General features: G+C 38.7%; 1 protein-coding gene across 1 annotated transcript in view; it reads right to left on the reverse strand.

Annotated features, from left to right (window-relative positions):
- sorcs2 (sortilin-related VPS10 domain containing receptor 2) overlaps window positions 1-14115 on the reverse strand; it is a 462702-nt gene that overhangs the window by 14654 nt on the left and 433933 nt on the right. Inside the window, exons 14-16 of the mRNA XM_028475153.1 lie at window positions 6820-6927; window positions 881-1001; window positions 607-740 (exon numbers count right to left, since the gene is read on the reverse strand). Coding sequence (XP_028330954.1) covers window positions 607-740; window positions 881-1001; window positions 6820-6927 — 363 coding nt within the window. The remainder of the gene's footprint in view (window positions 1-606; window positions 741-880; window positions 1002-6819; window positions 6928-14115) is intronic.

Below are 14115 nucleotides of genomic sequence, written 5' to 3' on the forward strand. Positions count from 1 at the left end.
GAGCAGCATTAATGTCACCCAATTTCTCCTCAGGGATCAATGGTTTACTGAAAAGTTTTTATCAACTTAATTTTAAAATAACCTAATTTAAATGATCCTGATGATATTATTCCAGATGATTAGACAAATCTAGACACAAGATGCATCAGTTATTTCACCACTAGGGGCCAGAATATTAGAAGCTATCAAGTTATCATGAACCTACGATGTTTTAGAGTCCACCAAGCAGGTCCGTACGGAGCGCGAGCGCTGTATTAGGTAGATAGATATGTGTGGATTGTGAAATAAATCGAGCCTCCAGCGTGCAAGGAGTGGCAAACAGTCTATGACAATGACAAAAATGTCTCTAATTTAAATTAAAATTGCTTGCCATTATGTGATCCAAGCATTGAAAAAAATGTGAACCCTGCAAATATTGTGGAATTTCATTGAATTTGTGTATTTGGAGGTGCTGAGATATCTACATCTAAATTAGTTGGTAATTTACACAATGATTCATGTTATACTTGGACTGAATTGTCAAGAGCTTATACTCAAATACATTTATTTTCAGCATAAAAAAGTGTTTTTTGGGGTTTAGTTTCTCTGAGCGAAGGGTCAGCTCACCAGTTGAAGTCCTTTTCCGTGCACTGACATGATTTGTTGGTGAGAGTTGAAGTGTAGCTTTTCCCTTTGATACAGAATGACGTGTCCTTTCTCTTCCTGAAGGTGCGCTCCTGTCCCATAATGCACTTTTCTCCCTGAAGGTATTGCACGAATAAACAGTTTCCTACAAAGTCCACTTACATCATCCCATCGTAGACACTTGAATGCACTCATAGAAAAAAAAAAATAACTAAATGTACATGCATGAATGTATCGTGGAGTGATTGTTTATCACCTGTAAGTCTGTGAGCAGCCATGACTCATAGTCCGACTCAGTGCACTGACGGGGGAAGGACTGCCTGAAGTCCACTTTGACCAGTTCCCAGTCTGACCTGTAGCTGATGTGGCCGAAGACACTGAAAACACACGTAAAGAGGAATAAATAAAGGAACACTGCTATGCTTTATGTGGCTCAACTTCATCCTTTTAATGAAATGAAGAATGGAAAAATAGAATGTGCAGACAAAGGTATCAGCTAAATAGAATAAACCCACGTGTAAACATTTAATGTGATAGGTTTACCTCAAATCTGATGAGTTGCACTGAGAAAAAGCAAACGTTCATTTTCGACTTGTTCTTTGCTATGTATAAGACAACTTTTATCACAGTGGGGATAGCATGAGGATTTAGAATAATAACCGATCTGAGCATTAACAGTACAGAACAAAGAGGTTGTGTTTTTGTTGTTGTTTTGTACATTATTTTGTTATGTTTGTGTATTTATTCATCTTGTGTTTATAGTATCTCTGAATATTACAGTTGTATGTTTTTATCAAGTCATTTTGTGCGTTCTTTTTGGCAGGGCCTGCACAAAATTTACATTGTTTCGTGTATTTTTGTATATATTTTTCTCTAATTTTGGGTGTTTTGTGTGTCATTTTATGTGCTTTTTGGGCTTGGACTACAAAGCTGGATTTCCGGGCTAAATCACCATGGTAACTTAGGCTAAACACCCAACATGGTCGGGTACAGGTTAAAAAGCGAATAAGATCTGAGCGAGTGCAAAAGTCCCGCCTCCTGACCAATCAGTTCACTTGGAAAACGACATGCCCATTGTTAGAAGATCCTGGTTGGTGCTGATCTGATGTTCATTCATTCATACACTAGTGACGCAGACAGTCTCAGCAAGAACACGCCACAGTGAAACAATACGCTCTCATCCCAGTGTGTGTGTGATAAATTGAGGAATGCCTGAATAGAAACACGTGTGATGTAATAAAGTGAAACTGATCAGAGCGCTGTCCGTTTATCATCCCATGGATTCATATTTTATAATCTCACTCTTTTACGCATCAACAATGTCAGCAGCTTCCTGCCAGCATTCATTCCTTCCTGCTTTTTTCTGCAGCAACAGTGTGGTTTTTGGTCTGAATTATGGATTTTAATTCTTCATATTTTTAAAGAATTATTCCTCAATTGTGACTTAAATTGCTCTACACAGTTTGTCAGCATTTGTGATTGGTCTGACGCTGCAATCTCCACCTCTGTCACAGGAGAGGAAGCCTGAAATCACCTGGCTTAAGTGAACGTATTCATATCTATTTTTCTGTAATGTATGTTTTTGAGAGTCATGTGTTTTGTACAATTATTGTTTTTTGTTGCCATTGTAGTGTGATTCTGGAGTCATTTTGTTTATTTTTGTATCTTTTTTGGTGTAGTTTTGTGCATTTCTGTTGTGATTTTGTGTACTTTTTTTTATATAAATATTTAGTTTTGTGTATTTTGAGTCATTTTCATATTTCTGTAGTTTCAGGTCAAACAGACACCGTGTCGGGAAGATATTCACTCCACACGCGCACACACACACACACACACACACACACACACACACACACACACACACACACACACACACACACACACACACACACACACACACACACACACACACACACACAGAGAAAATTATTGCTTTTATTGTTAGATATTGAACTTTAAGATATTAATTGTGATATTAACTGTAATATCAACCTGTCTTTGCTATGTTTGTTTTACCTGTGAGGTAGTTTGAGAGGGAGGAGCTCACATTTTTATGTAGGGTGGGAGGAGCCAGGATTGTCAGGAGGAGGAGTTTCCGTGTTATGACGTCATAATGTAAGAAAAATCCAACTCGCCCGTTTGGAGCTGACTTTTTACAAAATGTGGAATAGCAAGGGAAGGAAGAAATATAATTTTTTCAACTTTGGCCCTCTGAATGAGGCTAAAGGAATGTATATCACTGTGGCAAAACCATTATAAAGTGAATTTCTCACAATACTGCCCCTTTAAGTAATAAACACATCATAATAACTCCTCTCACAAAATGCAAGAATGAATATCTATTTCTCAGACTTTCCCACTGAGCTGCAGTTATTGTTTCTCTCCAGTAGGTGGAGATGTTCACCAACAGATTTGGATCCTTTCACTACCTCTTCTGTTTGTCTCTAGTGTGTCAGTGGCAGTGATCTGTCAAACAGACAGATGTGATGTGATGCTACCCCCGTCACTGACTCCAACATGTTCTGCTGTGTCGCCAAGAATGCGAGGCAGGCGTAACTAATGTTGGCTTCACCTGCTGCTCTGTAGAGAACAGACGGATGACTCTGCTGTGAACTCACATATGCTGTTGGTGAACATTGTCTCAGTCTTTTGTTTTTGTAGAGGTGGGATGTGATGAGTGGGAAGCAGTTTGGTTTGAACTTCCTAAAGGATACATGTAGTGGAAATTTATAGAACTTGAAATGTGTTTAATGTGGTACCAATAAACAAAATATTATTTGAAGTAATTTTTTGAATGATTTTATAGATTCAATTGAGAGGTGGGACTAATTAATTACAGACTTTGTAATTATTTAATCTCAATTTATCGAAATGAACCGCCTAACAATATTTGACACGTTTTTCAATTGAAATGTATATGACTGAATAAATAAAAACAATAAATGAGCTTGAACAGCAAAATTCTGTCCATTACTTCCATCACATAATGTGCACATGAATGTAATTTAAAAAGTAGGAACAATTCATTTAAACTGGGAAATAATGGGCATGACAAATCGTGAATGTGGTTAAACTGGCGAACAATAAGCATGAAATATGGTGAAAAGAGTTTAAAAGTGACAATAATGGGTCAACATGTGTGACATTAGGTGAGAAAAGTAGTGGAAAGGGTTTATAAGTGCTGAAAAGTCTTGAAAGTGGAAAGAATGTGCAGAAAAGACATTGAATTTTGATGGAGATGTGGCAGAAATGGGAGTAACGCAGCAAAAATGCATTGACAGGAGCGAAATTATGGCAAGAAAAAGTGATTTAAAAAATAGGTTAAAATATGGCATGTTTGGTGTGCGTAGTTGCAGAAAAAAGTAAAAAAAAAAAAAAAGTAAAAATTGGCTCAAATTCTTCAGAAAATATTCTTCCCACGACCAAAAATTGGGTCCTAACCCCAAGGTTGAGAACCCCTGCTTTAGTGTATTCAATGAAAATGTTGAAGCAAGTCCAAGAGGTGGAACAATGGCTCCTGATAATCTACAGTACATACAGTCCAACAAAAGAAGAATCATCTGATCCTTACACTTGTAAATTTGTTTTGCAGTTTAACAATCACATCAGAAACCTGGCGAGTGGAACCATTTTGCGGTCCCGAAAAAAGCTACACGCAGCAGACTCTCTGTTCAGAATAGACGTCTATTCTGTTGTCTCTATTTACTTGAGCGGAGATATGCGATGAGTCCAGTGGTGGAGGCCTGGGCTCGTCTGCCTGTCCTTGGTATACTAAGTCAATGCTCAAAGCCTTTATTAGCGGACAGAAGGAGGCGGCAGCACAAATTAAACTTCTGTGGTAAAGTAATAGACTCTGGCTAATCCATCAGACATGAACTATCCCTAGTACCGATCTGTGGCTGCTTTACCCTATCTCACCAGAGCCAGATGGGCAACATGTATTACCTTATATATCAGTGTGTGTGTGTGTGTGTGTGATCATCTGCTTTGCCCTTCTCAGTGGATTACAGCTGGAAGCCTCCTTATCTGTGCACTGGGGCCGGTGTGAGATGATGTGACAAGTCTCTCTCCAGCTGACTTACTGATGGTGTGATAGCAGAAATGAGGATGGACAGACTTCCTAAGCCCAACCTTCGCTCTCTCTCTCTTTCTTTTTAATGCCAGTCTGTAATATTAGCGCTTTGTCCAGATCAAGATTGTGTCAGCAGATTGTTGTCGTCAGAAATGACGACAACAAGAAAACAAGAAGACATAGTCATCAACATCCCCCGCCAGAGTGGTTCTCATTACAACTCACAACCTTTTCCTAAATGTCCTGAATCTTATTTAGATGTATATATAAGAAAATATCACATCAGATTATAAAATTACTAACTGTCCTAAACGTTTTCTAAGAAAAGCTGTCCCCTTTGAAGATATCTCGAACAGAGTAAAAAAAAAAAAATCCACACAAGGGCAATAACTCCGGAAAAAAAATTGCGCACTTTTCATTTTCGAACTTCATCAAGGTATTGATACCCTGAAGCCACACACCGAATTTGGTTATCCTATCTTAATTGGTTTCTAAGAAAAGCCGTCCCCTTCGAAGATACCTCAAACAGAGTAAAAAAAACGGAATAAGGGCAATAACTCCGGAAAAAAATAATTGCACGCTTCTCATTTTCGAACTCCATCAATGTATCGATACCCTAAAGCCACATTTGGCGGGAGATAAAAATTACTGAGTAAAAATTTCATTTTTATGTTGAGTAATTTGAATCTAACAGCATCATTATACCAACGGAATCCATGTAATCTTAGAATTATATAAATAATAAACATAATAAATTAACATTCTGGTTATTTTGTTACTGACTTAAAACCAGAAATACAGAAAAATCAACAACCAGGCAAGCAGTGTGTATCTGTTTTAAAATTAAATGTTCAGTTTGTGAGATATTTGGATATTTACAGGGAAACTATGGGTGAAAGCTTCATGTTTAAATCTCACCACACAGAGAGGATGCACAGACTTTTACTCCTGGACGTCACGTTACAGATGAACTAGTGAATTGAAATGATATTGATACATAAATAATAATTAAAAAAATGGATGTCACGTAAAACATGCACATAAGTGATTAAAGGAACCAGAGGTGGTGTAATGAATCTACTTGTGCTTCTCGTTTCCTGTGATCAACTTCCGTGTGTGTTGACGGCCGCTGTTAGTGGTATTTATAACGTGCAAAATTAAGATTTTACTGCCCTCAAAAAAGCTGTAATTATTTTTGCATTATTCTTCCTCACACCAGCCTCCGAGTTGATAGTCAGTCACCAGTTTATTTGGATACAATTTGGACCGTGTATGACAAAACACAAGTAGATTTTGATGTAAAGTTCGGTCTGATGTATTAAATGCTTACACGTTGAATGCTTTTAGGTCACAAACTAATTAGTTTAGTTTACGATGCTGCAATGAGAACAGTCCTTTAAAATGTCTTCATATAATTTGAATACTTTAATTGCTAATCAAACAACCACTAGGTTAGGAAGCATTTCCATTTGATACTGCAATTGAATTTGGAGTCAACATTGTTGATAAAGGATCAAATTAAATCAGTAAAACCATTTTTAAATATCAGTCCTGAATAGTAAAACTCCAAACATGCAATATCCAAACATGCAGGGGAGAAGTTTACAGTAACTGCCATAATAAACAAGTAAAGTCATTATTTCTATTAAATCTTTTAGTCAACAATATGGAATACGCCTGGAAACTGAAGTGTCCGGCAAACAGCCCAGTAAGAATAAAAAAATGTAGCCTCGAACAAAAAGGTCAGATAAGAAAATGGGCGGACAGTAAAGCAGGCTAGGGGTTCATGGCCGGCCACCGCTGCATCTTCGTCTGCTATAAGGAGAGCTGATGGTGAGGGGAGAGGGCAGCTAAGCAGGACATCAGGGAGAGAAACCAACATTTGTTTCTCTTTAACTGATGAAAATAAATTGCTGTGATAAGAGGAGAAACACAAAGTCTCCGATGTCGCGCTCAACCTGGCACAGCTTCATTAGCTTTAGGCCCCGAGGCACGACTCTGTCAGAGAGATTGTGTTTCTCACAAGTTAGCAATCTCAATATGTCGGCAATGCCAACAGGAATCTACAAATATAAACCAATATTGATAAGTGGTGCTAAAAGTTAGCCGTGTGTTTTTCTCACGTCATGACGAGAGTCTCATCTCCCGGTTCGCTCAGAAGTCCATCCACAAATACTGAGGTGGTGGTGAAGTTGTGTACACTCCATGTCCGGCCTTCATCGATACTGAACCTAGAAAAAAAAATAAAACACAAATAAATAATGCTCATTGTCTCATAGAGTGATTTTACTGTATATAGTAAAATTGTGCTTTTGTTACACCTTAATGGAATTTCCAGAATTTAAGATTCGGTACTACCTCAGTAGCACATTCCAGAGACGAAAATGGAAATGAAAGAGCACACAGTCCAAAAAATTATCTGGTTTAACCACTTTGAATAATTTGGGAGCCCAAAACACATGTAAGTATTGTTCACTCCAATAACCATTAAACTTCTGATCGGCTATATTGGATTGGTCAATATTTTGCACTTTATTCTTCATTCGTCGATCTCATCAATGACGTCATTGTTATGTTGAAGCTTTTTGCAGATGCTCCAAATGCATTGTATTATTTCTCATTAACTCCGAAGACGTAAAAATTCTATCAGATAATTTTTAACCCCTTCGCGGTCAAAATGTCTGGTGAAAGTGTTCACCCTCAGCACAATTCTAATATCATTAAAACAGTCAATTTCCACGTAATTTTATATTTAAAAAAAAAAAAACTGATGGCACGAGAGTGCAATGAGACGCATCGCTCTAATGACAGCGCCAATGAGGTGTATTGACTGCTTCATATGCAGTGTTGGGAACGTTACTTTAAAAAGGTAATTAGTTATAGTTACTCACTACTTGTTCAAAAAAGGAACTGCGTTAGTAACTGAATTACTCTATAATAAAAGTAACTCATTACCAAGGAAAGTAACTATTTGCGTTACTGTTAAAAAAAAAAAAGTTGCTCTATGTCAAAGAATTCAGGTTTTTTAGATGTGTGTGTCGTTGTGAGGTGCTTCATTAAATTTGAGTTGCTTACAACGGATGTGGACAAAGTCTTCACTCCTGGATATAATGAACACTTCACATACACGTTCTTGCCTTTGACCACAATTAATTTAAAGTAGTGTTTGTATCGTCACCTTAAAAATGCCAACTTTTCATCAGACTGCTCCACGCACACCATCTCTGTTGCTTCATCCAATCTGCTGTGTGTGTGTGTGTGTGTGTGTGTGTGTGTGTGTGTGTGTGTCGCGTGTGCTGGCACGTCGCCTTAACCAATCGTAATCGCTCACCTTGTTTTTAACCCGCCTCCTCTTGCTGGCACATGTGTAAAAACACTGGCTCTGATTGGCTACAATGAAACATGACACCGCCTAAGCCAATCATAATCGCTCACCTTGTTTTTAACCCACCTCCTCACTACAGCTGAGTAAGAAGCCAGGGTTGCTTTCGGATAACAGTTTATTCAATCAATGCATGTAACAACGCACCGCATTTAACGTTTTAACGGCGTTGTAACAGCGTAAAAAGTAATTAGTTAGAGTACCCCGTTACTGAAAAACGCCGTTATTCCAAACACTGTTCATATGATATTCATTTGATGCAATATACATTATATCTAGATTTGAGTGTTGTCCTTTTGCATGTTTGGACACGTTTTCAAAATCAAACCCAGCAAGCACTGCTGTTGGATTGTTATATTGACTTGTGAACCTTGAAAGTTCCCTGTCCACAGGCTAGTTCTTCCCCAATCACAGCTGTATGCCATAAACAAGTCTATCTCCGGCCTTTGTTCGTTGATATATGGGAGTTTTACCACCGTAATAAACATTTGTTGTTTTTTTTCTTTGTCCCTTAGCTAAAGCCTTAGACACCACATGTCGGTTTCAGGTTTCTCGTCAGTTCATATATGTGTTTGCTTGGCTTTTTTTTCCTTCAGAGTAGTGTTTGGCTTTGCTGCTCTCAGACCTACAATGGAGGGTCTAATTCGGACACTCATCTTCACTTTGTTTTAATAAAATGTTATGTTTATATCAAGAAGGTGTCCGCGGAGAGTTCTTCAGATCATCACGTCAACATTTCAATAAAGGGGAACCCACCACACCAACAGTAAAAGACAGTGAGATGTGTCCTGAGTCGGACTCTATGAAAACTAGGGATGCAACAGGATGCGATGATGTGAGCAAACGTGTCGGCGCTGTGGACGTACCTAAACACATCTAAAGCATTTTCTAAGCAGAGGTGTGAAAACAATGACAAGTTCACTCTCAAGTCAGGTTTATGTTTCTTTGTCAACACTGAGCCCCACACTGTGGCCTGATACTGTATGCACGGAGTGCTCCCCGAAAAAGCCTAATTTATGCTTTTGATGAGTAGAGTTTGTCAGCAAGTTTGTTAGCAGTTTCACCAAGATCTCCTCTCATCCTCTCCACTTCATTGCGACTATACTTGATCCATGTTACAAACATCATTACTTGGATGTGGGAGTAAAGCTGTGTGCACAAGAAATGATGCACGCCATGCTGGGAAGCCGTTGGAGAGTGTCGGAGATGTGCACAGAGCAGGGGAAGGTTTCCCTCTGCAGTACCGGATCAAAACAGGGCAGGGAAGTTGCCTGAGGGGGGGAGTTACGGAGAGACACTTGAGACTTTTGATTTTAACTCAGTTCCCGCAAAGGTTACTGCAGCAAAAATGTTCTCAACCACTAACGTGTAGAGATTTCTAGATTTATTTAATGTCTATAATTTTTAGCCAGGCGTGTCAAACTCATTTTAGTTCAGGGGCCAAATATGGAGCAGTTTGATCTTAAGCGGGCCACAGATTTTATGTGGGAAAACAAGTGATTTCATCATTATTGTGCCCGAGTTTGCACTTCTACGTATAACTAAAATATTAATAACTAAAATATTAAATATGTATGAAACCAACAATATCCAAGCAATCAGTTTCAACAGGATCTTCACTTTCAATTTCCTAGATTTTGTGACCTATTTCTATTTAATTAAGATAAATATTATTTAATAGGAAAATTGACACTAAAATTGATTGCAATCATGAAATATAAGCGCCAGGAATGTTGAGTTTCATTTACACAATGATTCATGTTTTCTCTGTAATTTTTACTTTCTCCTGTGGGCCAAATTGGATGCTCCAAAGGGCAAGATTTGGCCCCTGGGCCATGAGTTAGACACGTGTTTTAAGCCAACACATTCAGATACAATTTGACTGAAATTTCAAACATTTGTCATACTGCATATTAGACATATTGCTCATTCATGCAATTGAATCATGGTGGTTTCTTTAAGTAACCTATAAAAAATAAAACACACATAAAACTGGGATGACGATTAAAAAAACATTGCATTGGGGAAACTTTTAAGACTGCTTGTGGAAGTCGAGTTAAAAATACACGGGAATTTGTCCTTCAGATGAAAGCACGCTCCTTTCTGTCTTCCTTGACCCCACATCCCTTCCACCACACTTGGAAGCACAGACTTCAAACAATCTCTTCAAATCCCTCAAAGAAAGGCACATTATCTGTGTGTGCATCAAAGAGATGACAATCAAGTGTCTTTGGTGCGTATGCTGTACACACGCTAAAATAAATTCACTATATCCAACAGCTTTCGTTGGCTTTTTCACACCTAATGATTAACGCGCGGCATGGTGGCACTTAATTATGAGAGGCTAGCAGGGTGAGAAATGAGATGCCACCCAAACATGACGCCTCAACGAGGCTGTCTTATGTACATTTGTGATTTATGATTGGTTTGGGAGAAATATAGTGAAGGCTCATGTATGGCTTGAAGTATAATAATGAGTTTGGTTACTAATCTGATTGATTGCTGGGTTATCTCAGTGGCTATTTCTATTAACTTGAGTGTTAGCGGTAAAATAATTAAGAATTGGACAACCATGGACACGTTTATGTAATGTCTGCCCATTCTGGTATGTCAGCGTGTAGTATGGCAATCCAAATGCTGAGTCAATATCTGTTCTGATCCACAAGATTATCTATCATGTTGCGTAGGTGGCAGTAAGCTAGCGTCTAACCAAAAATTGTGGTGTTCCGTGAATAAATGACATTATTATCCCACTTAATTGTAACAGAGATTTTCACACATTTGTTTTCTTTTAAAATTACTGTATGTATGTAACATTGCTTACTGATTGCTATTACTGTTGTAACTCATGACAACAGAATGAAAATGAACCTAATCATGGGTATTAGCAGCCCAGGCTCACAGAGTTCATGAAAATGTCGTGAAAATTTTGTGCGTGGCAAGATGACTATATCATATTTTTCGTCGAATTGATGGGAACGAATTGTAAACCAATGAATGTCAGTGGGATTTGTCATCTTAACCAGGAGCCACATTGTGAATGAAATGTTGCACGAGATAACTTTCAATCAAAACACAGGAGTTTGAAAGTTGTGTCCCACGGCACAAAAGGAATGCGGAAATCGTGCTGGCACGTAACAGTGTTATAATGTTCTGTGAGATTGTGTTGGCATTAGCTATAATGTAAATACTGGAAGGCTGATTTGGGGTGAATTATTTATCTTTTCATATAGCTGTAGCATTTCTAGAGACATATGGCAGACAGTGCTAATAGGTCACTGAAGTCTGAACCGCCCCCTCCAGGAAGTGCCAGCTGCCGATGCCACGCCTCCACAGTGAACATACATGCCCATTCTCGCTGCGCTAAAGGCATGCGAGTGGCACTCAAACAGGGAGAAGCGGTGTGTATAAACTTCCGGGTTGAAAAAAAAAAAAAGAGTCATATTTCTTAATAAATTTGTATTTTATTTTGCCAAATGTTAAAAATTACCCATATGTGGCTGTAGTTGACTTTGGAAGGTCTAAAAATAGCATGATATAGACCCTTTAAAATTTGATCGAGCTGCTGGGACACAAGCAGAAAGACATTTAAAAGCAGTTACTTAAAGCAGAACTAAGTAAGTTTTTCACCTTAATAAATCCTTCTTGTAGTCCCTGTGAGGGTAATACAAGTGTTTATGTAGTGATTGAGGGGGTCTTTCATCTCCCCCTGGTGTCTCTGGCCAGAAAACAGCACTTGCAACTTTCCCTGCCTCTGGCCCTGTGGCAAGACGGCAACAGGAACGCACACACACTCACAACCCAGCACTCCATCAGGCAGCACACACACAAATATCTATCTATCTATCTATCTATCCATCCATCCATTTTCAGAGCCGCTTTGTCAGCACACAAATAAACATCACACACATTTCCACACTCCCTTCTGTATTACTCCCACATCATTCATTTATTTACTTGTCCTGTCTTCCTCATACTGTTCACATGGTCACATGGGACTATAGGTGTGAAAGCACCCTCAGTGTCACTGTTGTATTAGGATTTTTCAGTGATCGGTTGTTACCGTCTTGGGAGAGCATGTAACTGTGGGGTGGGGCAGGCGCCGGGGGGTGCAGAGTTTTTACGACAGTGACATAACCAAAAGGGACCTTTAGGGGGAGCGCTAAGTGCAAGTTACTTAGTTCTGCTTTAAATGGCTTTGTGACTTTGCAGGTAGCAAAGCATGGGTAATTGTACAGCACAGAAACTATTGATTTCAGTATATACAGTGGGAACAGAGCAGTTCTCCTTGTTTTACCAATGCACCAAAGTCTGGAGTTAGTTTACTTGTGGCAGTTCTCAGAATAGATCTGTGTTGCTCATTTAACTTGGCTGCCCATATAATGTATGTAGATTAGTCTAAAAATGTGCTTCAACAGGTGTCCCTCAATGAATGTTCGATGAGTACATTAATGACTAAAGTAAGTTCTTGATGTTTGATTTTGCAGCCTTGACATTAGCCGTTACAATTTTGGATTGCCATCCTTTTTTCATTGGAAATTGTAGCTCAGTGGGTTGAACCAGCTCCAAGAGAAGCTTGTATTATATTCTCCATCAGTTGATAAAAATGTATTTTATTTCAGATTTAAGTGCTTGACTAATGTCCAAGGATTTTCAACATTTTGCTGTTACTTGTGTGTGTTTGTGTGTAACAGTGTCCTTCAGTGGCTTAGTGCATATATTCTTCTTTCCACCCACTGTGAACGTTTACCTGCTGATTACTGGATTGTACTGCTTGTTAGAACATCATTAAAGACACGCGGCCTGCCGTGCGGTCTACATGCTGCTCGATTCCACATTGATCCCACTCTAATGCGCAGTCACACTTAGTTCTCCCAGCACTGCTGCCACTGTTGACTGTAGCACGTGTCGACTCAGAGAATGGAGCAGTACAGATGACTTTGATTAACAGTCAAAATAATGCTGATTTAGCAGATATTTAATGAACCATGTTGGAAATTAAAATATATGTTGCCCATAGTATTTTATACTTTTTACTTTTGAAAAAAATACTTTTTTTTCACCTGCATTTGCTGTGAGATTTCTGGCGTTAAGCACACATTTTTATAACAACATATTTAACCCATTGGTACTCAATGAGACGACAAGTACAGATCATTTTAACAGCATGAATGTAATGTATACCGGCCGCGTGTTGTTCCGGCAGTGACAGAGAGACAAACATGTCACAGAATAAAACATTTTTTAAAGCGCCTTTCGCGAACTAAATAGGCCGATAATATCACAAGAACACAAACAACCAATTAATATAATTGTTCAATAAAAAAAATGATGAATCAGCATTAAAGAAGCCTGGACAGTCGGCCATTACAGAGCACATCCGTCTCTCACTCTGCGTGACAGCTCTCAAATCTGCCATGTTTCAGCACCAAGGACAGCGCAAAATCATCACAAAGGTCATTAAACGTTCAGAAGACAAAAAACCTACAAATTCAAAATGTTTCTAAACGTTTACGGCCATAAACTCTTCTACTGAATCAGCAGCACAGCAGAAAATTGAATTAAAACATGCGCTTAGTTACCTTTTATTTTTCCTTAATAGCAAAAAAAATAAATAAAAAAACAACCATGGAGAACTTTGTATCCTCGCAACTTTTTTTTACATATTTCACAGCCGAGCCGAGCCGAGCCTTGTCTTTCAAATAAGCTAAGAGTAGCAGCTCATCTTGGCTTTGAACTGAGCCTCTGTCTCAATGTCCATAGCAGAACTTTCCCCAGTCGTCTCCTTCATCTTCTCTCTGTATGTCTCCTGGATAGTTATCCTGTGTCCTGTCTGTTGGAGGCAGGTTCTCCTGAATTAGCATTGTTGCTACAAGTGCTGCCACTTGGTAAGCTAACTGTTGCTGTGCTGCTGCTGCTCTTTTCCGTGATTTTCACAGAAACTACCTTGGACTTCTTTACCTCTTTAAGTCAATAGCTTCACTTATTGGCTTAAAAAACTCTTTAAATCTTCCATTTTCCAAGCTGACAAGACACC

Source organism: Gouania willdenowi, chromosome 18 (genome assembly GCF_900634775.1).
Source record: "Gouania willdenowi chromosome 18, fGouWil2.1, whole genome shotgun sequence".
In the NCBI taxonomy this organism is placed as follows: Eukaryota; Metazoa; Chordata; class Actinopteri; order Blenniiformes; family Gobiesocidae; genus Gouania; species Gouania willdenowi.